This window comes from Medicago truncatula, chromosome 8 (genome assembly GCF_003473485.1).
Source record: "Medicago truncatula cultivar Jemalong A17 chromosome 8, MtrunA17r5.0-ANR, whole genome shotgun sequence".
Taxonomy (NCBI): Eukaryota; Viridiplantae; Streptophyta; class Magnoliopsida; order Fabales; family Fabaceae; genus Medicago; species Medicago truncatula.
The window spans coordinates 23,496,629-23,522,333 of record NC_053049.1 but is presented as its reverse complement, the minus strand read 5'-3'; the positions used below and the strand labels follow the sequence as shown (position 1 = coordinate 23,522,333).

General features: G+C 34.9%; 2 protein-coding genes and 1 pseudogene across 2 annotated transcripts; 1 reads left to right on the top strand and 2 right to left on the bottom strand.

Moving 5' to 3' along the window:
• Window positions 1–1,982: 1,982 nt before the first annotated feature.
• Window positions 1,983–5,412, bottom strand: LOC11408450 (protein transport protein Sec61 subunit alpha). Its single transcript, XM_003628398.4, has 7 exons — window positions 5,262–5,412; window positions 4,233–4,586; window positions 3,884–4,111; window positions 3,403–3,757; window positions 3,187–3,314; window positions 2,938–3,073; window positions 1,983–2,507 (listed from the first exon to the last, which is right to left on the bottom strand). The coding sequence occupies exons 2-7, from the start codon at window positions 4,574–4,576 to the stop codon at window positions 2,268–2,270; spliced, it is 1,431 nt and encodes a 476-aa protein (XP_003628446.1). The 5' UTR covers window positions 4,577–4,586; window positions 5,262–5,412; the 3' UTR covers window positions 1,983–2,267.
• A 5,171-nt stretch (window positions 5,413–10,583) lies between these two features.
• LOC11415480 (uncharacterized) lies at window positions 10,584–18,822 on the top strand (annotated as a pseudogene).
• A 2,683-nt stretch (window positions 18,823–21,505) lies between these two features.
• On the bottom strand, window positions 21,506–25,365 carry LOC11416493 (uncharacterized). The gene is made up of 3 exons (XM_003628393.4): window positions 23,061–25,365; window positions 22,746–22,937; window positions 21,506–22,404 (listed from the first exon to the last, which is right to left on the bottom strand). Exons 1-3 carry the CDS (start codon window positions 25,229–25,231, stop codon window positions 21,825–21,827), a joined length of 2,943 nt encoding a protein of 980 aa, XP_003628441.2. The 5' UTR covers window positions 25,232–25,365; the 3' UTR covers window positions 21,506–21,824.
• Between the last annotated feature and the right edge of the window lie 340 nt (window positions 25,366–25,705).

Genomic DNA, 25,705 nt, shown 5'->3' with positions numbered 1-25,705 from the left:
ACTTACCCACATGACCCTCAGATGAACCGCACTTCGTTGCAGCGCGGTTCCATCCTCATTGACCGTTCATACAAACCCTGAAAGTTTTCAACGAGGCCCTTATCTATGAAAGGCCAACGATGGAAAACCATGGTTGTAGACGGAAGAAGAGGAGAGGGTGGGAGAGGATTGTGTGAGAAATGGTGGGGTTTGGAAGGCTATTTATAGGGAGGGGTTGGTCAAAAACGGTTGGGAGGCCATAAATGCAGTCAAAAAACGTGGTAAAATGTGTTTTTTTGACTTGACCACCGACAAAAACGTGGGGTGCAGACCACCGGCCATGACTGATGCATTCCGGAATATAAAATCCGAAACGCACATCTGTTTTCCGAAATATATTTTCCGGATTAATGCGATAATGGTAAACGAGGGAAAAGTTGGCACTTCCTGTAGGGCTAAGGACATTCTGGAATGTAAAATCCGGAAAGCTTCAACATTTGATTCTTTTGAAAGAGAGCCATTAATGTCGGTTTGGACAGTTACAACCACTAACACGTTTTCATTGACCGTAGTAATGACATAGGACTTGTTTTAGGCTATATATAGGCTTCCATCTTCAACAAATACCTTCATTCTTCACTTCACGAGCAATGCTATATATCAAGAAATATTTTATCAAGAAAATTTCAAGAATGACATGGCAGAATAATCACCCTTAGATTTTATCAAGAAATCGTCCTGAAATTAATGTTAGCCAATAAAATCTCAGCCTAGCCGGAAATCATGGGGTGGTGGGTGTTATGTATTTTTTTTTTATGAAAGGTTAATAAATGAGACTGAAATCTAAGGGTGATTATTGTGCCATGTCATTCTTGAATCTTTCTTATAAAATCATTCTTGATATCTAGCATTTTTCTCACTTCACCTCTTTTCTTCCATTTTCTACGGAAAAAAAAAAATAATTAGTTTTTTAGGTAGCTTTTAGGAGTGTTGGTGGTGTCATGGTCATTGTTGACCGTTCATATGAACCCTGCAATAGCATTGTAGCTTGTGTGGGGTTCATATAACAGTCAACAGAGACCATTGACATCAAAGAAAGACACAAAAAAACCCATAACATCTGGTCCGGATTTAATTTTCCGGAAATCACTAACAATCTGGTCCGGATTACGTAATCCAGACCAGGGGTATTTTTGGAAATTTTGCAGGGCGCGCGAGAAGGCAGCAGGGTGTGAAAAGTAATAGTCTTTATTTTACTCCCTCCGTCCCAAATTGTATGTCACTTTAGAAAAAATATTTGTCCTAAATTGTATGTCACTTTAGAATACCAATGAAACATTAATGTTATTTTTCCTATTATATCCTTAACTATTTATTACTCTTTCTTTTTTCAATTTTTTCATTTATCTTTCCCATATCATTTGGGACGGAGGGAGTAATTTATAAAATCTCATTAACGAAAATTGTATCTTCAGTGTTTTCATAAAGAAACTAACCCAAACTGGCCCTTGATGAGAACCTCTCACCTGCTTTTGAGAGATGTTTCCCACTCCATTGTTTTTGGTTACCTAAGAGATAGAATTTGGAAAAGGATGCAACAATAAACTCCGAGGATATATACACTACTTGTGAGCTCTTATTAGATATCAACAAGACACGTAGTCGCTCACAAAAGATGTATAATGCTACCGTGACATATGATGTCTGTATTGTATTATGGTTCCTGAAATTTTAAAAGGCAGTATTGCAAGAAAGGAACAGCTAAAACGAGAGGCTAATGTGTGAGAATATGTCCGTTAAAGGTAAGCTAGAATTTCATTTAATATGTTCAATAAGAAAAGACAAGTCAGAATATCCTCAGTCCAAGATAAGCATAAGCAAAAATGGCTCATCCATTAAGACTTTCTTTTTCTTTGGGGAGGTCATCCAAGATTTCTGTTGAAGAAACATTTGCCCTGAATTCTGCGAGCCCACTCCTTTTCAATTGACATGGAACACAAAAAGTAAATATAAATATCAAAATTAATTGACTTCTAAAAGTACGCTTTACTCGATGGTGTCTAATTTTGAAATATCAAATTAACACAAATATTTTCAAAGAAAATGCAAAAACGTTTACAACGATATGCTACTTTGGTACTTCCTCACTTGAGAAAAAGGTGATTAACAAGCTAATCTACGTTCTTCCTTACTGTGTTAAAGGACCTACTTCCATTCCTCAATACCCCAAAACTGTGGGTGCGGGATAACCCCCGATTGCGTCACCAACAGTGATGACTGAGCAGAGCTTAGAAACCAAAGAAACCAAGCTCGCTGGCTCTTTCCTTCTCAAATGTCTCAAAGTACTGATAGATGATTGTTACTGCAAGTAATATTCCGGTCCCGGAACCAATTGCACCCATGAAATCTGCCAATACTGTTAGGGCACCAATACACATTCCTCCAAATGCAGCAGCAGTGGGAATATATCGGTTCAGCTCTTTTTGCAAATTTGATTCCCGATGACCAGGCATTACCATTTGTTGTTCCTGCACGTTGAAAAATGATTGTTTAGAACTAGAAAGAAATAAAACCAAGACTTCACTACAAAGACCAATTTCAGTGTTTAAAAAGTGAATAGCCTTAAGACAGTTATCAACTGCAGAAAAGCAATATAGTAGAGATGCCATCATGATAAAAAATTCAGTCTGTTAAATCAGAAGCAAGTATTTAAAGCCTAAAAAATAATCAGCAAAGTGTTTTAAGTGAAGACAAGTGTAAATAAAACGATTGGGGAAAAAAAAAAACTTTCAGCATATTGACACTTCGTAAATAAACAAGTCACGCTGCTTATTTTCAGCAAATGAATATTTTTGTTATGAACATGTGCTGAGAAAAAAATGCTCGTTATAAACCTAAGTACTAGATAAAAGTATAGAACAAGAAAGAATTTTACATAAATGCTTGTCAAATCTGTACCTTCAACTGCTTGGCAACATCTCTAGCAGACGAACCAGACACTTCAATCCAAGTTTTAGAGAACAAGGCACATGCTGACAACATAAACACAAGGTAGAACAATGCATGGAAAGGATTGGCTGCCATATCAGCTAAGCTGTAAAACATAACAGTTCAAAATGACAAATTAGAGCTAAGACAATAAATATCATTAAATATCGATTGAAGCTTTATATGAAACTAGGCAAAGAATCTAATGGGTATAATTACCTAGAGGGTGCAGTTATATAGTATGCAATGCCACCAACAGGAATAGAGTGACCACCTCCATATTCAGATTCCTTCCATTTGCCCAACAGATTCACAATGAAGTTTCCACTGTATTTTCTGTGTAGCAGCTGTAAAAATCCAGTAAAATCATATTGTTAAAATGGATAGAAATATATTTACTCGAATTAGCAACATACCATAATTCAACTCTACTACCTGGGAAATGAAGTAGAGATTGGAAACAAGGGCAGACTGAAGAATAATGGGCATGTTGGAGGTGTAAAACAGTTTGATTGGATATGAACCCTGCTGTCCACGGGCATTCTTTGACCTTACAGGCAAAACCACGCGGAAACCTTGGAAGTATATCACAATTAGGAAGATCAAGACAGTAGCTAGCAGATTTGTGACATTGGGAAGATTCTGCCGGTAAAATGCTTCCCGAAGGGCACGAACCTTGTCTGTTCTAGTTATCAACAAATGGAATAGAGCAATAACAGCACCCTCAAACTCAGCTCCCCGACCACTGTTAATGGTTGTGGGACTAAATGCTTTCCATATAATATTTTCACTGCATCCAAATGAGAGAATTCATCCTTAGTTTTTTTTTTTGTATAGTAGTTGCAATAGCGCAATCCATAAATAATGATAATGTAGAAAAGGGAAGAGAAAAAAAAAAAGGCAAAGCAAAATTTACCAGATATTAGTGGCAATGAATAGAGAAATTCCAGATCCCAAACCATAGCCTTTTTGAAGGAGCTCATCTAAACATATGACAATGATACCGGCAAAAAAGAGCTGGAGGATGATAAGGATGGCATTTCCCACTCCAAGCTGGCCTACACTACCATACATTCCAGAAAGAACATAGGCAACAGCCTCTCCAACAGCTATCAAGATGCCAAGTAGCTTCTGTGCACCGTTTCTGCGAGCAAAGAGTAATTTATCTCATTAGCCAATCTACTTTTGCATATTAGATCAAACAAAATTTTCCACCATATTGCACCCAAAACTCAACAAGAAATATGCAGAAATAAATTACTTACAAGAGAGCACGATCCTCGCGGACATTGTTGTCGACTTCAATGATCTTAGAACCAGCCAAAAGCTGCATTACAAGTCCAGAAGTGACAATGGGGGTGATTCCAAGCTCCATAACAGTTCCACGGTTTGAAGCAAGGATAACACGCATCCAATAGAATGGATCTGCACCTGTTGTCGAGTGTATTCCATACAGAGGAAGCTGACTACAAACAAGAAAAATGAAGAGGGAGATCACCGTATAGATGACCTTCTCTCTAAACGGCACTTTCCTGTCCGCGGTCTGAACTTCAGGAAGGAATGATAGAAATGGCCTTACTAAGTGAAGTACCCTAAACCCACCTCCCATCTTATTTAACCTGCACCACAAAATTTACACCGCAATTATAACTAAGAACACCTCGGCATCAAAATCAAATCAAATAGATATGAATTGAATTGAATTGAATTTCAACATATAAATAAGACATGATGTTTTGCATGTTGCAAGAGAAATAACCAAGAAACATGCAGATATAATGATTTTGAGCATTGAAACAAACACACAGGAAAACAAAAACAAAGACAATATCCAATTCAACGACATTACATTACATTACAAAGCAAATTACTCAGTTAAGATTCATGAATTCAAAGAACTTACGAATTCAATTATCCATATATTAATCAAATAATTCAATATTTTGGTACATGCATTAAATAATAATACAAACAAATAAACTAGGTTAACACGACAAAATCATCGTAAAACCAAAAATCCACCTCGATCCAGCTAGATCCGTATGAATACATTCAAAACATAAATCCGAAACACAAGCACAAACAAAACATAAATCCGAAACACAAGCACAAACAAAACATAAATCCGAACATACACGAATTCAAAACCCTAATTACACGCAACAGATCAACAATTTTCTCACACAATGTTGATCCAGACAAATTATACATCGTTAACGCACATGCATACAACGAAGATCGAACGAATCCGATGAATTGATACAAATCTGAGAATGAGAGAGAAAGAGATTTACCTATTTGTGAAAGATCGATTGAGAGAGAGAGAGAGAGAGAGAGAGATTGAGAAATTTGGTTCCGGTGGGTAAGAAGTGGATCTGAGAATTAGAGCTTCCGATTCAAATAGAAGAAAGGGTGGAGGAGAGGTTTACGTGGGCTAGCCAATGATATTCAGACACGTGCCTTTTTATTCTGATGTGGCGAAAGTTTTCAATTTTGACCTCTTTCTTGTTTTTTTGTTTTTTACGCGTCACTTTTTTTCATAACTAGAAATATTTTTCTGAAAATTAAATAAAAATACTACGAGAGTAGGTAAAGGTGGGAAAAGCCACAAAATGTCCAATCAGCGATGGATTTTCGCTCCTATGACGCTATATTTATGGCTTTTTCATTTTTAATTATTATATATATATATATATATATATATATATATATATATATATATATATATATATATATATATATATATATATATATATATATATATATATATATATATAAATTCCTATTCGTAGAGGAGAGGAGATTTTTTCTTTTTCTATGTAAGAAATGATTTGTCGTGACTCGAACAATGTTTATTCTTTCGTTAGATAAATTCAAAATATATAAATAAATAAAATAAAAATTTATGAAAATAAATTTTTGATTACATTTGTCTTTATTTTATTTTTTGAAAAAGTTAAACAAATAAATTAAAAATCAACTAAAGTTCCTCTAGTACAAGGTGTATCAAAGAAAGTTAAAATGTTTAGATGATACAAAAGCACAGATAAGTTACTACACAGTAGTCGAAGGAAAATAAAGAATTATCTTACAACCTGAAAGCATAACAAATTACTCAATCTTTAAATCGTGTACTAAAAATTGAAAAGGGCATAATAGCCACCAATAAACTTGAAGTTTAACATTTTTCAATAAAGAGGAAAATTGTTCCGTCTTATTATTAAAATGTCTCTTATTGAGATCCTTTCAAATAATAAAAAGAACTGAAATCCAAATTATGTTAAAAGTTAGAAAGTAGTTTTTTTGACATCAAAAGTTTCCTGACGACACAAATAAAATACTTAAATGCCTCCAGCGGTAGTTAACTACCGCTGAATTCCTTTCTTCACATTATGCACTCTGTAAATAAAATTAAAACACCCATAAACTGTAATTGTTCTTTACCATTTCATTCCCAACTTTTATGTTTGTGTTTTCCACTATCAACTAAATAAGGAAAGAAAATAGATCAGAATGGACGACAATACAAATTTCAGGAGAATCAGCCAACCATGCAAGAAAACTTTTTTACTCTTCCAACCAGACAGTCTACCTCTAATATGATCAACCAAAGGATACCAAAACTGAAGCTTTCTCGGATCACCACCGATAGGCAGCCTCAAATACACAAAAGGAATACTACCATGCTTACAATTCATAACTTATGTTGCCTCATGCAGCCAAGAACCCACCACATGAATTTCAAAAGAGATGTGCTTACAATTCATAACTTATACACAGTTTTAAACAAGTTACTAACCAAAGAGATGGGCTTAAAATTTGCCAGTCTTTGCGGGTTCTCCACTTTTAAATTTAAAGCAATGAAAGTATTATTCAAACCTTTTGTCAACCTGCCATTACAGTAAAATTCCACAAAAAAAAATAATATCAAATCCACCTTCAACATATCCCAAAAGTCTTTAATCGAGGTTTATATCATGCCATGAACTCTTAAAAATAACACACTTCCACATCGCTTCGTTTGTTTCCCCCATCAAAAAAGGTTTAATAAGATTAACCCCTCAACATCATCAGTAGTCTTAAACAATAAATCCCCCAAACCTAGTCTATTTATCTCCACCTTTTTGAAATGGTTATTGAAATGATTGAAAACAACACTTCTCACACCTTTGACCCCCTCTATTGGCGCCCCATTCACTAAAAAAGAAATAATAATATTCGAGTGTCTCATAGAGGACATAACCCCATGGAAAAATTTAGAGTTAACACACTTCCACATCGCTTCGTTTGTTTCCCCCATCAAAAAAGGTTTAATAAGATTAACCCCTCAACATCATCAGTAGTCTTAAACAATAAATCCCCCAAACCTAGTCTATTTATCTCCACCTTTTTGAAATGGTTATTGAAATGATTGAAAACAACACTTCTCACACCTTTGACCCCCTCTATTTGCGCCCCATTCACTAAAAAAGAAATAATAATATTCGAGTGTCTCATAGAGGACATAACCCCATGGAAAAATTTAGAGTTATCACCCCCCCCCCCCCAACCAGTTTATTTGAGATTTTTGCAACTGCATAATTGTGAATAATTTAGACGAAGCCATAATATCAACCGACAACCAATGAAGCTCTTCTCAATGTCTTGATTTGGAAGCTTCTTAAGGACTCTTAATGCTCTGACAACTCTGTAACGTCTCTCATTTTTTTTCCCTATACAAGGAGTCGAAGACTTGAAAAAATCAATAAGACTCTGTAGTTTTTACAAGTGCCATTAATATGTCAAATTCAAAAAAGCATAAACATTTAAGAATTTCTTACCAAGTTTATATCTTAGAAATTATAAAGTCTTAGGAGTCTAACTGTGTTTTGTATTTTGTTCACACCTTTGTTGTATATCAAGTGTAAAAATCAAACAACCTTTTATTTGATTAAGTTAGACAATAAGAAGTCTCTTGCTTGTGTGTTTGAGCATTTGAAAGTCTCTTGCTTGTGTGATTGAACAATTGTAATATTTGAGATTATAGTAAAACTCTCTTAGATGTGCAAGGGGACTAAAAGTCTCTCTCTCCCATAATTCTTCATTAACAACTCATTGATAAATGACAACTTAACAACAACGACAATGCGACAACAACGACGTCAACTCGACAATGCAACTACAACAACTTAATCATGCATGTGGTACCAACCAGGGCATCAAGCCCTCAACATAAAGAGCATAAATACACTCACAGAGCATCAAGCCCTCAACTTTAAATGAATATGCATGGACTCAGCAACTTACAACTTAGACAACTTCAACAACTCATATGACTCCAATATCTTGGAACAACAACTTACAACTTGACAACTTTGACCAACATATGCAACTTAATAATTTAATAATCAATAACAGCAGAGACAACAACATACAACAACTTGAATCATAACAACATTAATAATAACCACTTGATGGTATAACAACATTATTTTTATATCATACAATATTCACATAATATATGTACCTCAAATTATTCAACAAGAACATTCATATAGTATATGTATTTCAAATTATTCAACAAAGATATTCACGTCAAACCAATTAGATCCATCACAACATAGGTTAAATAATCTTAAGCCCCCTTAATTAAACTCCTAGTACTTCTAGTTTGAGGTTTGGAATTATTCTCTAAGTTTTGGACTGACTTAGAAACGGTTATGCTGAATTTTCATAAAATTTCACTAAGACCTCTTTGGAGTATTTTCATTATAACTCAAAAACCAAAAATCATTTTCAAGTCAAACCAAAGCCACTGGAAAGCTAACATAATTATCTAAAACTTTCATGTTTACACCAAAGGTCAATTCAATACAGAAACGTGTGAAAAAGACGCAAGAACATGAAACAGGACGTGCTGTCAGAGAGCAACTCGGGAAAAACTCACTTTTCACCCCAAAATCCCAATTTTAACTTCCCTATGCCCAAATTTGATCCAAAAACTTGTCTAACTATTTCTATACATGTTAAGGCACTCAAAACTATATAAAACATTGCACTAAGAATAACCCATGATATGAACATCAATTCTACACAAATTCAACGAATTTTCTACTCTATTAACAACCAATTACAACTTCAAAACCTAATTCCCAAATTCTCATAACTACAACCTACAACATGCTAAACTCAATTTCAGAATTATACAACTTAGAATTAGAGAAAGTTAGTCTCACCCTTACCTTACACTGATCGACGAAGGACTCTACCGCTTTCTCTCATCTGACTCTTCTCTTCTCTTGATTTTCTCCATTTTTCTCCAAAAACAGGTTTTACGTAATCCTTATTTTCTAATTCTAACTCTCCCCTTTTATATAAATCCTTAACCTACTTATTTTCTGTTATTTCCAAATCTGCCCTCCAAGTCTCAATATTAATATATATATATATATATATATATATATATATATATATATATATAATATTTTTATAACAAATAACAAATATATTTCTATAACATATATATATTTCTACACCAGATAAAATATATATTTCTACACCAAATAACAATATATATTTTTACACCAGATAACATATATATTTCTACACCAAATAACAAATATATTTCTACACCAAATAACAAATATTTTTCTACATCACATAACATATATATTTCTACACCAAATAACATAATATTTCAACACCAAATAACATAATATATTTTACTAATATATACCAACATATAACATAACAAAATATCACTCATCAAAATAAATCGACTAAATTATAAAAAGACATCTAAACTCAATTAAAATAAATAAATAATAAAATAGGGCGTTATAGTGTTTGTGTAAGTTTGAAAAAGGCAACACAATTCAACCCCCCTTTTTGTGTTTTCCTCACCTATATTCTGTACCAAAAACCCCTTTTATATGATTGGATCCAAAAACTAAGAGGTTGATTGTTCTAGGTTTTTTAAGAAAAAAACACTTTAAAAAAAAAAAAAAAATCACTGATAAGAGCATTACATCCTTTCCTTATGACTTTTTAAAAAAGTTAGAATATAAAAAGAATTAAAAAAACATTCAAATGAGAAGCTGTTAAAAAATAAGATTTCAAAAAATAGATTTATCTTATTCTTTATTTTTTTTTTAAGAGATGAGAGAAAATGAATGATAATGGATTGAAATATTTATTGTGTTTTTTGTCCCCTCATTTTTTCCTTTCGCATGAGACAAATAATCAAACCTCCAACCACATATTTAATTGATGAAAATCATTTACCACTTGAATCAATCAATTGATGGTTTAACAATTGTTTTTAACATACATACGGAAAAAAGTTAAATATTTTTTTTGACAAAAATAAACGATATTCATTCATTCATTCAATTTGATATATTATTTTGTCGATACAATACAAATTTGCTAAAATAAAAAAAGATAAAGCTGTGAACAAACACACAACATCCATATTAATCGCATAAAATGATAGAGTAAACATATGAATACAAATGTGACTATATTCAAATATTTGGAATACTCATGTCTCTACAGAATTCTTAAAAAAAATAAATAAATAGTGACAGGAGGGTGCAGTATCTATTGTTCTTGCAAAGTTAAACCCACAAGATTTTCTTATAAAGTTCCCTAAAAAAAGTATTTCTTATAACATTTACATCAACATATTTTCCTGATGTGCTAGTGTTTGTTTGTATGTGTGAAAGAGATTGGGTCGGTGAAGGGAACAATGAAGTAAAAGTACAAGTACTTGATGTTGAATTTGGCTCACAAACATACTAAAATGAGAAACTTCGTACTGTTTTATGCTCTTGCTCTCCTCTCTCTTCATTTTTCAGCTCACGCTACTCCTTTAGGTTAACTAACTAACTAACTTTTCATTTTCCCTTTTCTTCAAACTTCATTCCTTATTGGGTGTGATAGATTTATCAGGAGGAACATTGATCAACCATCTATCTTCACTTCTCATACGGAAATTGTCTAACACCAAGACCTCAAAATCAGGTTTCATCTATGTGATTATGTTTTTTAAATTATTATTGGTGTCGACGTATCAGTGTCCGGTGTCTATGTTCATAGAGTTTGAGGACTAATTTGTTAATTGTATTGTGACGTTATCAGATGGGAATGTTGTTCAATTTGAGAATGGTTATGTAGTTGAGACGAGGATGAAATGAACTCTTTGCTGTTGATGCAATTAATAGCAACATTGTTCGAATCACCCCGCCGTTGTCCCAATGTATGTATGGTTGGTTGCTTAGGGTCTGTTAACTTTCTAACAACATTTTCAATTTTTTCTTTGAATGTAGGTGGCTGGAATGCCATTTGTTTATGAATTTTTCTTTCTAATTGTGATAGACAGAATATAGAAGCTAACTAGAGAGAATGCATTTCCGAAAACAACGAATTTTTAAAAACTTCCATAATGCATCAGTAGAAATGGAAATAGAAAACTCAAGAAGTAAATGAGCTCTTAGTTCTCCAAACACAAAGATGAAAAAGGAAGAAGAAAATGAAGAGAAAAAAAAAAGAGGAGGAACTCATAAGCTTCATTGTACTTTATTTATTTATGTATGCAAATAGCAGCATGCGAGCAGCATCAGTTGCAGTTAACGAAACAGATATTTGGACTTAGCAATTAATTCCCACTTTTATTTCGTTATATTATTGCAGATAGTAGAGAAAGATTAGTGGCTGGGTCATTTCTGGGCCGAACAGGTCATGTGGACGGAAAGCTAAGTGATGCTCGTTTTCATTATCCGAAAGGCATAGCCCTGGATGATAAAGGGAATGTTTATGTTGCTGATACTCAGAATATGGCCATCAGAAAAATTGGAGATGCTGGTACGTGTTAACCAAGTTAAAAGAATACATGTTTTCAGGATCTAGTGAGGAATAATATGGTCTACTAGTATCTGACAACATCAAAGTTGAGTTTGAAAATAAATTTTCTTATTCAAATTCAATAGATAAGTGTTCTGTTACTATGTGAACTGTGAAAACAAATGATGACTCATTGTAGCTGATCTTTTTATTTTTTTTAGGTGTGACAACCATTGCTGGAGGAAAGTCAAATGTCGCAGGCTACAGGGACGGGCCTGGTGAGGATGCTAAGCTCTCAAATGATTTTGACGTGGTGTACATTCGGCCAACTTGTTCCTTGTTGGTTATTGATAGAGGAAATGCCGCTCTTCGGCAAATTTTTCTCAACCAGGAGGATTGTAATTATCAATCTAGTTCAATTTCTTTGACAGGTTTAAATTCTAAATCTTTGTTTGGTATGTTTGGTTAATCATCATCTCTCTTGATATATTATATGATAACAGTCTGGTGCTTTTATTTGACCTTACAAACATGTAAGTACAAAACAGGTTCTGAATTTTGGATATCACCAACCGATTACAATTTACACAAACTAAAAGAAAAGAAAGAAGAATAAGGTCATATCAATATCAGTTGTGAAGAAAGAACAGAGAAAAATAGTTTGTGTGTTGATTGTTTGGCATCAGTGAAGAAAGAACAGAGACTAATGCAAACATCAGTTGTTGGACAAATGCTTCTGCGATAGTTTCCTTGCATATCTCTGATGGCATTTTTTTTCATCTAACAGTGTGTGTGTTTGGCAACACGTTTTCAGAAGCCAAACCCACGTTTACTTTACAAAACGCAGTTTCCCCATTTTTTGTGTTGTTTGGATGAAGAAAAAGTGATTCACGTGGTTTTGGGTCCAAAACGCCAGTAGAGATGAAGCTGAAAATCCTAGCTTCTACAGCAAAGCAAAATCGAGTTTGGATTTTAAATTTTGGTGATTGAAACATTTTACCAAATTACCCATAACTTTCTTCTTCACCCCACCCAGATCTTGCACTTTTTACCTCTGAAACTCACAACCACACACAGATCTGACTATCCCTCTGCAAGGCATAAACAGATAAATCATGAAACCATTAAAGAAGGGATTTTAATTTCCCTCTGAATTTCACTCCGTTTGAAAGGATGAATGAAATTATTGAGATGTAGGAAAAAGAATCGGTGTTGATAGATGAAAGAAGGTTATGGAGAAAAGAAAAAGGCAAAGCGACAGAAACAAGAGTGTAAACATTGTTTTATCAATTCTCGCCACCGGTATACCAAACACACATTTTATTAGTTGTTTTTTTATTTTTTATGCAATGGTAGGTTTCTTGATTCGATTCTGTTGTCAAATTGTCAAATTTAAAGGAGCAGTTGTAACCTAGACTTGTTTGGCAAATACATAAAGGGTCTGTTTGTTTATGCTTTGAAAAAAGTGATTATATGAACATTTTGCCTTGACAAGATCTACGGAGAGTCAAACCCATTATGAATATATTGCAGGTAGCCATACCATACCTTGCATTTCTACAACAAGAGGCTAAATCTATGCCTTGAACCCATGGCCTTTTAGTTATAGAGCAATAAAACCAACATTGCACCAATGGTCCCCTTCTTTAACACATATTTTGATGAAAAAAAAATGTTGCTGATGTGAATTTACTGAATTTTTGAGAATTGAACTAAGAAACGGGGCATATGAAAACTTTATTGAGTAACAAGAATGTTGAAATGAAAAGGAGAGAAAAGAGAGAAAAAGTGAAAGAGAAAGTGTAGAATTCTCATTAAAATGAAGTTAGTTACAGAATTGTCTTTTATAGTTGGTTATTGCTACTGCACTATAAGACTAACATGTACTAGCTACACTGCATCACTGCCTAACTTTCCTATATTCAAGGAAGTTACTTATTATCTCTAACTAACTCTTCACTAGTGCTTGGCTTCTGTAACTTGTGGTGCAAGCAATTGAAGACCACTGTGTTCGTCCTATTGTTGATCTCTTATCAATGCTGCTTCCATCTCTATTGTGTTATTGTGCTTCAACATCCTCCCACAAGCTTGACCATGATAAATATTTATCAGTCCAAGCTTGCAAATAAATTGATTGAACTTTGGAGGTGCTAAAGGCTTTGTCAAAAAGTCTGCTAATTGTTCATGTGTTGAGATAGGAAGAAGTCTGGGTATTCCTTTTTGAATCTTCTCTCTGACCAGATGACAATCTATTTCCAAATGCTTTGTTCTCTCATGAAAAACTGGATTGGAAGCAATATGTATTGCACTCTGACTATCATAATATAAAACTGGTTGCTTGCTGCAGTGAATTCTGAAGTCCTTCGGTAGGTATAATAACCACTGAAGTTCACAGGTGGCAGTTGCTTGCTTTTTAGAAACAGTTGCTTGCTTTTTAGCTCTCCAAGACATGAGTGAAGAACCTAAAAAGAAACAAAATCCAGTTGTGGATCTTCTGGAATCCACACAACCTGCCCAATCTGCATCCACATATCTAAGAATTTGGGTTTCTGAAGCTCTAGAAAAGAAGAGACCAAGACCAGGATCATTTTTAAGATATCTCAATATTCTTCTGGCAGCTTTATAGTGTGTAATAGTTGGAGCATTTAAGAATTGACTCAACTGTTGAGTAGCCAAAGAAATATCTGGTCTTGTGGTATTTAGATACAACAATCTTCCAATCAACCTCCTGTAGCAAGACACATCTTCAAAAGGTTGACTTGTGTCTTGATGCAATTTTATTGAAGTATCTAAAGGTGTGGATGCAAGCTTAGAGCCCAAGAGACCAAAAGATTCAAGTAAATCCAAACAATACTTCCTTTGGGAAATTGAAATGCCTTCTTTAGAGTGAGCAACTTCCAATCCTAAGAAGTATTTGAGAATGCCTAAATCTTTAATCTTGAAATGAGCATCTAGAATAGATTTGATTCTTTGAAATTCAGTGAGAGAAGTACGAGCTAATATAATGTCATCAACATAAACTAAGATTGCTGTGAAATCATTATTATGTTGAAGAGTGAATAAGGAGTAATCAGGGGAGGACTGGCAATATCCTTCATGAAGTAACAATGCAGTCAACTTCTCATACCATTTTCTACTAGCTTGTTTTAAGCCATAGAGACTTTTCCGTAACTTGAAAACTTTGCCAAGCAAACTGAAAAATCCTTTTGGTATATTCATGAAAACATCTTCCTGCAAATCTTCATGAAGAAATGCATTGTTTACATCTAACTGATGTAAATGCCAGTGTTTGAGGGAAGCAATAGCTAGAAGAGTTCTAACTGTTGTGAGTTTGGCAACAGGAGAAAAGGTGTCAAAAAAATCCAAGCCCTCAATTTGATTGTAACCTTTTGCTACCAGTCTGGCTTTGTACCTTTCAATAGAGCCATCTGCCTTATGTTTCACTCTATACACCCATTTGCTTCCAATTGGCTTCACATTGGGTGGTAAATTCACAATGGACTAGGTACCATTATCAGTTAAAGCCTTTAATTCATCATTCATAGCTTTCAACCAATGTTCAGACTGACATGCTTCTTTGTAGGTTTTAGGCTCAGTACTTTGTGTGATAGAAATGGAAAACACTTTATGTAATGGAGAAAGATGATCAAAAGAATGAAAATGAGTGATGAGATAAGAAATACCTGGGTTGACTGATTTTGATGATGAAGTAGTAGAAGAGTTATTGCATATGTAATCTTTCAAATAACTTGGAGCAGATCTAACTCTAGTAGATTTGTGCACAACAGGTAAAGAAGGAGGTGGAGCAGTATCAGAGGTGGAAGGGATTTGATTATTAGTGGAAGTTGAAATGGGGGGTTGAGAAATGTCAGACACAGTTTCAGTAGATGGAGAGATATTGGTGACAGAACTGACTTCATAGTCTTGTGCTATATGGGTATGATAATCCCAAGAAACATTTGAAGAACTTTGTTTATAAGGAAAAATGCACTCATGATGAGTGACATTTATAGAGGCAAATATTTGTTTAGAATGAATATCAAGAAGGATGACCCTTTTCATTCCACTCTTTGTAACCAAGAAAAACACACTTTCTTGCTCTAGGATCAAGTTTAATTCTATTTGCCTGAAGAGTTGATGCATAAGCTAAAGAGCCAAAAACTTTTTAATGATGCAAATCAGGAGTTTGATTGTGCAATAAGAAATAAGGTGTTTGATTGTTCAAAATGGGACTGGGAACTCTGTTCATGATGAAAACAACATGAATAGCAACATATGACCAAAAATTCTTGGGTAAATGTGATTGAAAAAGCAAAGCTCTGGTGATGTTTAAAATGTGTTGATGTTTTCTTTTCACCCTTGCATTTTGTTGAGGTGTTTCAACACAACTAGTTTGATGCAAAATTCCTTTTGAAGCATAAAATTGAGGAATAATGAACAAAGGGCCATTATCACTTCTAACAATTTTCACATGACAATCATGTTGGTTTTCAATTAATGTGATAAAATCAATGACATGTTGCCTTGTTTCACTCTTTGATTTCATTAAAGTTATCCAAGTATATCTACTAAAATCATCAACAACAGTTAAAAAATAGGGTTAATGGTACTTTATCCCCCTGTAATATAGGTCATTTTTGGTTTTCCCCCCTGTAAAATAATTTTTTTGATTTACCCCCCTGTAAATTTTACAGGGGGGTACAGGGGTAGAGGATCCATCAACAAGATCTGAGACTTAACCATAGCAAAATTTTCATTCAAACCAATTAAGAACCTAATGGCATAAAGCAGAGTATGATTGCGTCTTGCATTACACATGAATTCACATGAACAACGTACTCTACATACACAATTGGGAACAGGCATGTAAATCTCAAGAATGTTGAAATGAAAAGGAGAGAAAACAGAGAAAAAGTGAAAGAGAAAGTGTAGAATTCTCATTGAAATGAAGTTAGTTATAGAATTGTCTTTTATAGTTGGTTATTGCTACTGCACTATAAGACTAACATGTACTAGCTACACTACATCACTGCCTAACTTTCCTATATTCAAGGAAGTTAGTTATTATCTCTAACTAACTCTTCACTAGTGCTTGGCTTCTGTAACTTGTGGTGCAAGCAATTGAAGACCACTGTGTTCCTCCTGTCGTTGATCTCTTATCAATGCTGCTTCCATCTCTGTTGTGTTATTGTGCTTCAACAAACTTGAAAACAAAGTTTTAGCTTTCTAGTTAACTCATCGAGACTGTTAAAATTAAGAATCTTTAGATTGATTCTTCTTACTCCTAGTGTATACAACTTCCTAGATTGATTCTTATTAATCCTATATAGTATACAACTTCCTAGGCTACTGCTTACTCATTAAGCATCCAATGCATTTATTGTAAACCCATCTTAATTTTAATACCCCCCTCAAGCTGGAGCATACATGACATATGCACACAGCTTGTTACAACAAAACAAAAGTCACCATCAAGATGATCATCAACCGGAAGAGAAGGCACCATTAATAATCATCTGTGGGAATATAGTCGCCGTTAAGTGACTTTTAATTTTATTATTTTAGTGGCTTCATCTTACTATTTAGTCCCCTATAGGCTCTCTACTACCAATTAACTTAGATTTTTATATTAAATTGCATTACTCTTGCTGGTTTTCTGCAGATATCCTTACAATTGTTGGTGCTGTGATAGTAGGATATGCTGCATCCATGCTTCAGCAGGGATTGGGATCCTCTTTCTTTTAAAAAATGGTATGCCTATTTTTCCTCAAAAAAATTTGTAATGATAAAATAACTTAAGAGCTATATTTTATTCTTGGTGTTTACATTGCATACATGCTGCAGCAACCATCAGAAAGAGATTTTAAAGGCGAAGCAAGCAGTGATAAATCTAAGTCTACTCTAGAGAGAACTAAAGAGGAGACGGGATGGCCATCCTTTAGACAAGTTGTTGATCTTTTGAAGCTCTCTCTGGAAGAATTTACTAGTTCGATCCTTAAATTTATGAGTAATGATACATAGACATCCTTAGGTGGCAATACACTCTTTGACACCCACATAAAAATGTGACACGTGGACCCTGCACAAGCACACTTTCTCTTTCCTCTTCTCTTCTCTCTTCCTAGTTCATGAGGTGTATGAGAATAAAATGTGTCTATGTAACATTTTCCTAAATTTATACCCTCGCATTTCAGACCTGATAGCACTAGGAGAGGCCTCACACCACTGAAAGATCGTCTTCTGATGCCTGAAGATGAATTAGAGCCACTGTTGGTCAAAAGGCAGAGTGCTCTTGCTCCTCCTCTTACTGAAACCAGGAAGATCCATCTTAAAAGTGCAGCCGAAAAATATTCAGAAACAAAGATTGCTAAGGTAAAATCAAGCACTCCCAAGGATCCTTCTTTGCCGAGCAAGCACCATTCATCAAAGAGACAGGAATATGCTGAGTTTTATGGATCAAGTGAGATTCCAGCTCCCACTAAATCCAAGATCCAGAAACAAAGGTCAAGACACCGGCGACGGGAAAAGAGTGAAGAAGTTTCGGGCGCTGTTGGAACCGAGCAAAAGCCACTTGAAATGAGGGCCGCTGGTTATTCTAATACAAAGTATGACCAATACAATTATAATATGATGAGGCCTAAGTATGTGCCTGAGGATACTTCTCGATTCAATCCTCATTAACAGATTTTTCATTTTTTGATGTTCACTTGTATCCTGTTGTCCTTTACATTACATCTAATATGTAAAATAGGCAAACTAGATATCATATGTCCAATGCGGAGCCAATTATTTAGATAGCAATATTCAATGAAATGAAGTTAAAAGTTGAGCAGTTGAGCTCTAAACTAGAGGGAGGTATGTGGAATGCCAAAGATTAGAGTATTTTGGAATTATTCTGATTATCAAAGGTTTGGTTCAGTTCAGTAAGCCAGACCAAGCTGAACAGGTTTTCATACAACCCAAACTGAACTGGTTATTTGGTTCAGAATACCAGTTTCAGTCTCCAAAACTGATTTTTAGAACTTGGGCTGCAAAACTTGATTGTTCTGTGAAAATGTAATTATATATCCTGAAGGGCCAAGACTAGGGTGTGCGAGTCTAACATGTCGCATACGGTATTAATCTGTAATGAAATATAAGCAAAAATGATAGTTAAAAAATTGATGTATCTGCTTAAAAATATACTCCACAAACAACTTTTCAACTACATTTTTTTCGCTTATATTTCATTTGAGGGAGTACATTCACAGTGTTTTTCCCGAGCTTACACTACACATGCCTGTATCAAATCACATTCAACCCTTCTCTCCATCACAGCTTCTGTCCTGACTGACCCACTGTGCCACCGCCGCACCCCACTGCATCGCCACTCATTATGTATTTTTTCCTCAGCCACTCTCTGCCATGTACTTTTGCCCAGCCTTCCCCTCTCTTTCGATCTGTGAAACCCATATGTGGGCTTTGGGAAAATGGTGCTGTGTTTGAAATTTGAGAATGGTGCATGACATAATTTCACATCGAAAATCAACGATTAAACATTTGATTTTTTAATTCTTTAATTTTTGCTGATCAAACTTGAAAAGTTTATTCATGTGAAGTCATAGTTGTCCATGGTAGTGATATCATCCTAATTAACATAAACAATTAAACCAGAAAAATTATTCTCCACGGTTGAACACCCAGAAGAAACAGGGGCTTATAACTGGAATCGCAAGGAGTTTAAAATATGATTTTCTTCCATCAATGAAGAATCATCAATGCTATTTTTGTCTCTTGTTTATCATCCCAAAGCTCCTTTACAAGGTTTGAATCAACAATGCTATTTTTGTCTCTTATTTCTTCCAACACAGATTTAACCCACTACACAATGTGACTTTTTTTTTTTTTCCATCAATGAAGAATCATCTAACACCTTTTTTCTAATTATTAGCTCTAGCAAAACTGTTCCATAACTATATACATCTGACTTTCTGCTCGTAATGGTTGCATAAGCATTCTCTTTGTCATATGCCAAAGTAAAACGTGTTATCCTATATAATAAAATTTTGCGAGTATATTTTCCGTCTCAATTTTTAAAATTTGTTTCAATTTTTGCGAGTATAATTAATCTTAAAATTATTTTTAGTATTTCAAGTTTAGGTAAATAAGAAACTCATGTACTTCTCAACTCATAATTTGAAGATTAATTAATTTTTTCTATATTGTGAGAACTTTTCCTTTGTTCTTGAGTCAATAACTTTTATAGTGTAGATTCTACCGACATATCGGGGTTAGGGTCAAGTTCCTTACCTGTTTTCAAGACGGTCCTAATCAGACCTTATCAAATTCTCCCTCACTTCAATTACCAAAGAGTTCTATTGAGTAATAGACAACTCCCTCTTTCTGCTTGATGCATTTCCAAGTCACTTCTCCCCTCTCTTTTCCGTCCCTTCGAAATTAAGTGTGTTCTTAAGACCATAGTTTCTTTCGAGATATAATGTCTCTTCGAAATTAAAAATAGTCTTAAGAGCATAGTCCCTTTGACAATTTATGCCCCTTCATAATTAAGAGTATTCTTAAGACCATAGTTTCTTTTGAGATATATTGTCCATACAAAATTAAGAATGGTCTTATAATCCCTTTCAATATTCTCTACCCTTGGAGAAGTTAGAGGTTAGAATGGTGATAACATTTGAGTGGTTATCATATCAAAGTAGTCTTAGTACCACATTTGAGTGGTTATCATAGCAGAGTAGTCTTTGTACCACATTTGAGTGTTTTGTATTCGAGTGATCTTAATACCATAATGAAGGTGTATTTCAAGAACAGACCCTTCAGTGCAGGACTCCAAATACAAATATAGTTGGGCTGTTTTATCTGGAGACGTCGTGGTTGATAATCTACTTGCACAATTTTAGGAAATGTCACGAAATGTCTTAAAGAGAGCGACCTAATCTGCAACTTATCCCAGTAATCTCTTCGATGACTGGAAATATTTTTGAACTTTTTTTAACTATGGTTCGAACACATATACATCACATAAAAAATCACAAGTTCAAATCTTTCCTCAAACCCATTCCAAGGCGGTCATCACTGGATATATGGTTGGAGCATCTTTTTGCAATCAAACTTCGCAATTGTATGCCAACAGTTATGATATTCAGTCCTCCAACAAGAATGATATAAACTACCGAATAGATAAAGAAAATCTAACAAACTATTCTTGAATCCCCACTTGCTCATAATAACCAACCATAAATAACAAGCACACAAGTACAACTGTACAAGCCATAGATACACTCAAACAAGTATAAACTATGAATCAACAACAATCATAAAAACTGAAAAATAAATTTGTTGCAAGATCTTACGTCTGAGAATCACAATATTTATTTATAATGATTAGAGGAAAAGACCAAGCAGATACTTAGCCAAAAAAGTTATCAAACAATTGGAGTGCAAAGACATTGATCATTACGGCTATCTTACACATTCATCCGTCTTGTGTGGATATGATGATTTAAGGAGGAATTTCGTCCTCAAAGCATATATAATGTGAGTCTGACACATCAAACAGAAGAAGAGAAGTTTTCGGAGACAATACCTAAGCTTATCTTTGGAAATTCTTATTTAAGTTTTACAAACTTAACCAACAAACTGACATCACTGAATATTCGGACCACACCAGTATTACACTTGGTAGTAGATATTAGTATCTACAACAGAAAGCAATATCTAATAGAAAAAGGGAGTTTAGTAGCTATTAAAATAGAAACTGATTATACAAATGCATCGAATTGAGCATATGATTTATTTACTATTATAATGTAATGAATCAGCTGACATGTATGTAAATACTGGGAAACCAATCTGAATCCAGAGTCCAAACAATAACATTCCACCATTAGTGGTCGAATACTGACAATCTAAACTGAAAGAGCTATGTCAAGTTAGATTATATCTAGTATTCAGAATTTGCCTCAATTTGCTCTTGTAGTTGGCATATACAATTTTTCTGTCAGTCTGAGTGAGGTATTGTTTAATCAAATCAAAGATCATACCTGAAACAATGCCTTAGCAACTGAACCACATACTTGATTCCCATCAGCCATGTAATTGTGGTCATCTGAACCTATTGACTGCGGGCTTGACCGTGTGCTTCTTGTCATTGGCGTTTCACATACAGTGTTTCTTGTCATTGACCGTGTGTTTCTTGTCATTGGCGTCTCACATACTGTGTCATAACATGCACTTGTTCGGTCTTTCCTTTTTGGAATCTTCGAAAGGTGATCTTTCTTGGATTTCATACCCTTTTGTTTTGGGGCCCAAACTCGCAAAGCAGGCATTCGAATTTTGAGAGCTTCAATTAGCGTTTTATTATGACCCCCTTCTATATTCCTTTGCAATTTTCCTCTTACATTCTTCTGCAAATGAAAAGGCTTGTTTTCTGCTGAAAAAGGTCCATTACCGACATCATTTTCACCCATCTCATCTCCGTAAAATTTTCTATCCAATGATTTGCTGCTGTCCTCACTGTTAAATGAACAATCCGGGGCTTCATCCTCATTTACAAACAGAAGCAGATCCATTTTGTTGTAGATTTTATGAACAATGTCTTCAAGGGTGTGAGAATATCTGAAATTTCGCAGGTTTCACAATCATAAGTGTGTGTGCTTTCTTTACTTTAGGCAGTTATTAACTAAAGTTCATTGTTTCCATGAAAAAAGAGAATCAAACTAAAAGAAACTCATAAAAACTCTAGTACATAGCAAAACAAGAAGCAAGCACCAAAAAATGTCATATATATTGGCATAATTGCAGCAAAATGAGAATAAACTGAGTTATTGACTGATCTCCAAACAGAAACTAAGAAATCCTTAAATCTCCATAGTTCATGCTAAAGCATAATATAACTTTTCAGAACAATTAACAGCGAACATATGGGACATCTCAATCGAGTTAATATAAGCATGTACCTGCTTTTTATGATCTTTGCTACATAATTTTCAAGGTTCCAATCACCAAAGAACCCCCCTTCCATGTGGCACTGAATGTTCTCTAAGAGTAGGCATATTTGTTTGACAAACTTCTGTTTACTGGAATCTTCAATTCCGCGTCCAACCTCTGATTGTAAAATTTCCAATCGAAATAAAATTTGCAGTTCATATCTAATTCTTACTTAAGGAAAAACATGAAACAAAATTTCACAAATTTTATAACCGTAAATTTAGAAAACAAAATATGCATCATAATCATAAACATAAATTACGGAAAATGTGATAAAAGGATACTCTCTAACAACATGTTCTGTGATTATAGTAGTTGGTCCTGCTGCATCAAATGCCTGAGAGGACGAATCTCTACTTTTATGCTTTGCAGCTATGTCCTTGGGATCCTTCAACAACTGTTTTACTAATTCAGATACAACCATGCTACCACAAGCATTATTATCTTTCAGAGGAGAATGGACCTGGATCAGAGGAATTGTTTCCCTATCAACCTTCTGACATAGCCAGTAAATAGATGAATTAACAAGTCGCTCAGCCAAAGCTACGAGGTCTATGACATCAGATTCAATTCCCTGTTGAATCCTGTTTGAAAGATTTCTAAAAAATGCTTCAGATGTTTCTAACCCACAATCAAGCACCGCATCATCCTTTTTCGTATCAACCTCAGCATTAATTCCAGCTGACATAACCACCTGCGGGATTGGCTGTTCACCATTTTGAGGTAACTCGTTCAATTTACTGTCAGTCCCTTCTGCAAATATCTGATTTGGCTTGGGATATTCTGACAAATTCAGATCATGGCAGCTAGATTTCTTCACCTGCTTCATCCAGCATTTTAAAAATTTCAACTTCTTTGACTTGTTACATTCCATCGCATAGTAAACCTCATGCAGATCCATCTCAAATTGATCATATACCAAATCATAAAAGGAGCTCCATGTGAGGTTTCGAAGTGCACTTAAATCTGTCATTTTCTTTTTCTGCTCACCCTTAATTCCCACAACATCTTTGACCTGAGAATCCACCAAATCCCTGTTCTTGTGAAATATGCGATCTGATTTTAAAATACCTGTCCTAATAAAAGAATTCATATTTGCTGCACCAAAATCAGAAGCTGATTGTGGATCCTCCAAAACAGATAAAAGAGCCGAAGAAACGGTAAAAGGCCTAAGAATACCAACACAAGAACCACCACCTTTACCACTGTCAACCGACACCAAAGCCCAACAATCTTCTTTATAAAGATAACTCAACAACATCTCCCAAACGGGAACAGATTTTCGCCGCCCCTGACAGCCAAATTCAGTTGCTAGCAACTCAAGAACCCTATCAGCGAAAAACCCACCCGAATCTCCCTTCATACATTCCCCTAAAACTTCACGCACCAGAACCGAATCAGAGAGACATGACCTAAACTTCACAAATGCATCACACTTGCGCACAACCGTAACTTTCAATTTCGCCATTCCATCCGAACACACATTCCACAGCCTCTCCTTCCTTCCACCACCTTGTAAATTCACATCCTCCCCTCTACCGAAAACCCTAAAATCCAAAACTTCAAGATCACAGCAATTGTACTCAATAGGACTCCCATTCACATCCAAAATCTCAAGAGTCAATTGAACCTTAACTTCCCTAGAACAACAACGAACAGAAATCCACGAAACCCCAATTTTGGGATATATCAAACCAAAAGGAACAAGAGCAGAACCAAGCAAAATTGAATCCAAAGAACAAAAACCCCAACCCAATTTCCCAGTCCCAATCTCAAACAAACCACGAATCATACCAACCTCATCCTCCTTATCATCACTATTAACACCAATCCAACTACAATGAACACCCTTAGACCTAAACCTACGACTGACATTCCCAAAAAACCCTAAAAACCTATCACAGAAAGAATTCTCAATTCGCAACGAATCCTCATCAGAATCGAAAAATCCTGCAAGTGAATTAAATGAATTGAAAAAAGGAGTAAACAATAGAATTAAATTAGGAGAAACAAGAGGAGTTGTGGTGTCGGTGTCGGCGTCGGAATTAGGTTCCCAGGGGTAATCATGAAGAAGCTGAGTGAGGGAATCAATGAGATTTGCGGCTTTCGGGTTATAAGTTAGAGGGAAATTCGGGAAAGTGGATAGGGTTTTGGAGAGGAGATTGAAAGTGGAGAAAGGGTGATCGAAGGAGAAAGAGTGTTTAGGGAGAAAAGGATGGAGTTTAGAGAAAGAGAGATGAGGTGGGAGAGAAGAGAAGAAGAATTTGAAGGCGAAAAGAGAGGTGGAAAGTGGAGGGAAAGAAAATAGGGTTTTAGAGGTGGAGAGAATGTTTTTGATGTAGTTGGTGGTGGTGGTGGTGTTGTGAAGGAGGAGGAGGAGTGGGTCTAGATCTATGAGAAGAACGATGCGGTTTGTGTGGGAGTAACGTATCATTGGATCTGAGTTTGAACTCATTGTTGATGAAAGAGGGAATGAGACGGTGGTGTTTTTATTCACTGAATCGTCTTCTTCGTGTTTATTGGTTCATTCTATCGATGGAAAGTTTTTTTTTTGTCATGAGAGGGAGAAAGACTGTACAAAACTCCCGCCAAAATGATTCTATTCACTCCTTGGAGTGTTCTAGATCCACTTTGACTCGATTTTGAAACAATTCTAAAATTATAATTATATTGAGACTGGATAATTAAAATAAGGTTTAATTGAACTACCGGTCCTTTAACTTATTTTTAAATTTTTTAAATTGGTCATATAACTTTTAAAAGTTTCAATTTGATCCTTTATTATGTGTTTAAGTCGGTCAATTTATTCCTATTTCATTAATTTTAACTCCCTAAAAAAGGAGACCGTTAAATAAAGGAAGTCCATCAGATTTAACGATGTATCATCAACACCTAATTTATTCTACTTTTCTTCATCTACTTCCCACAT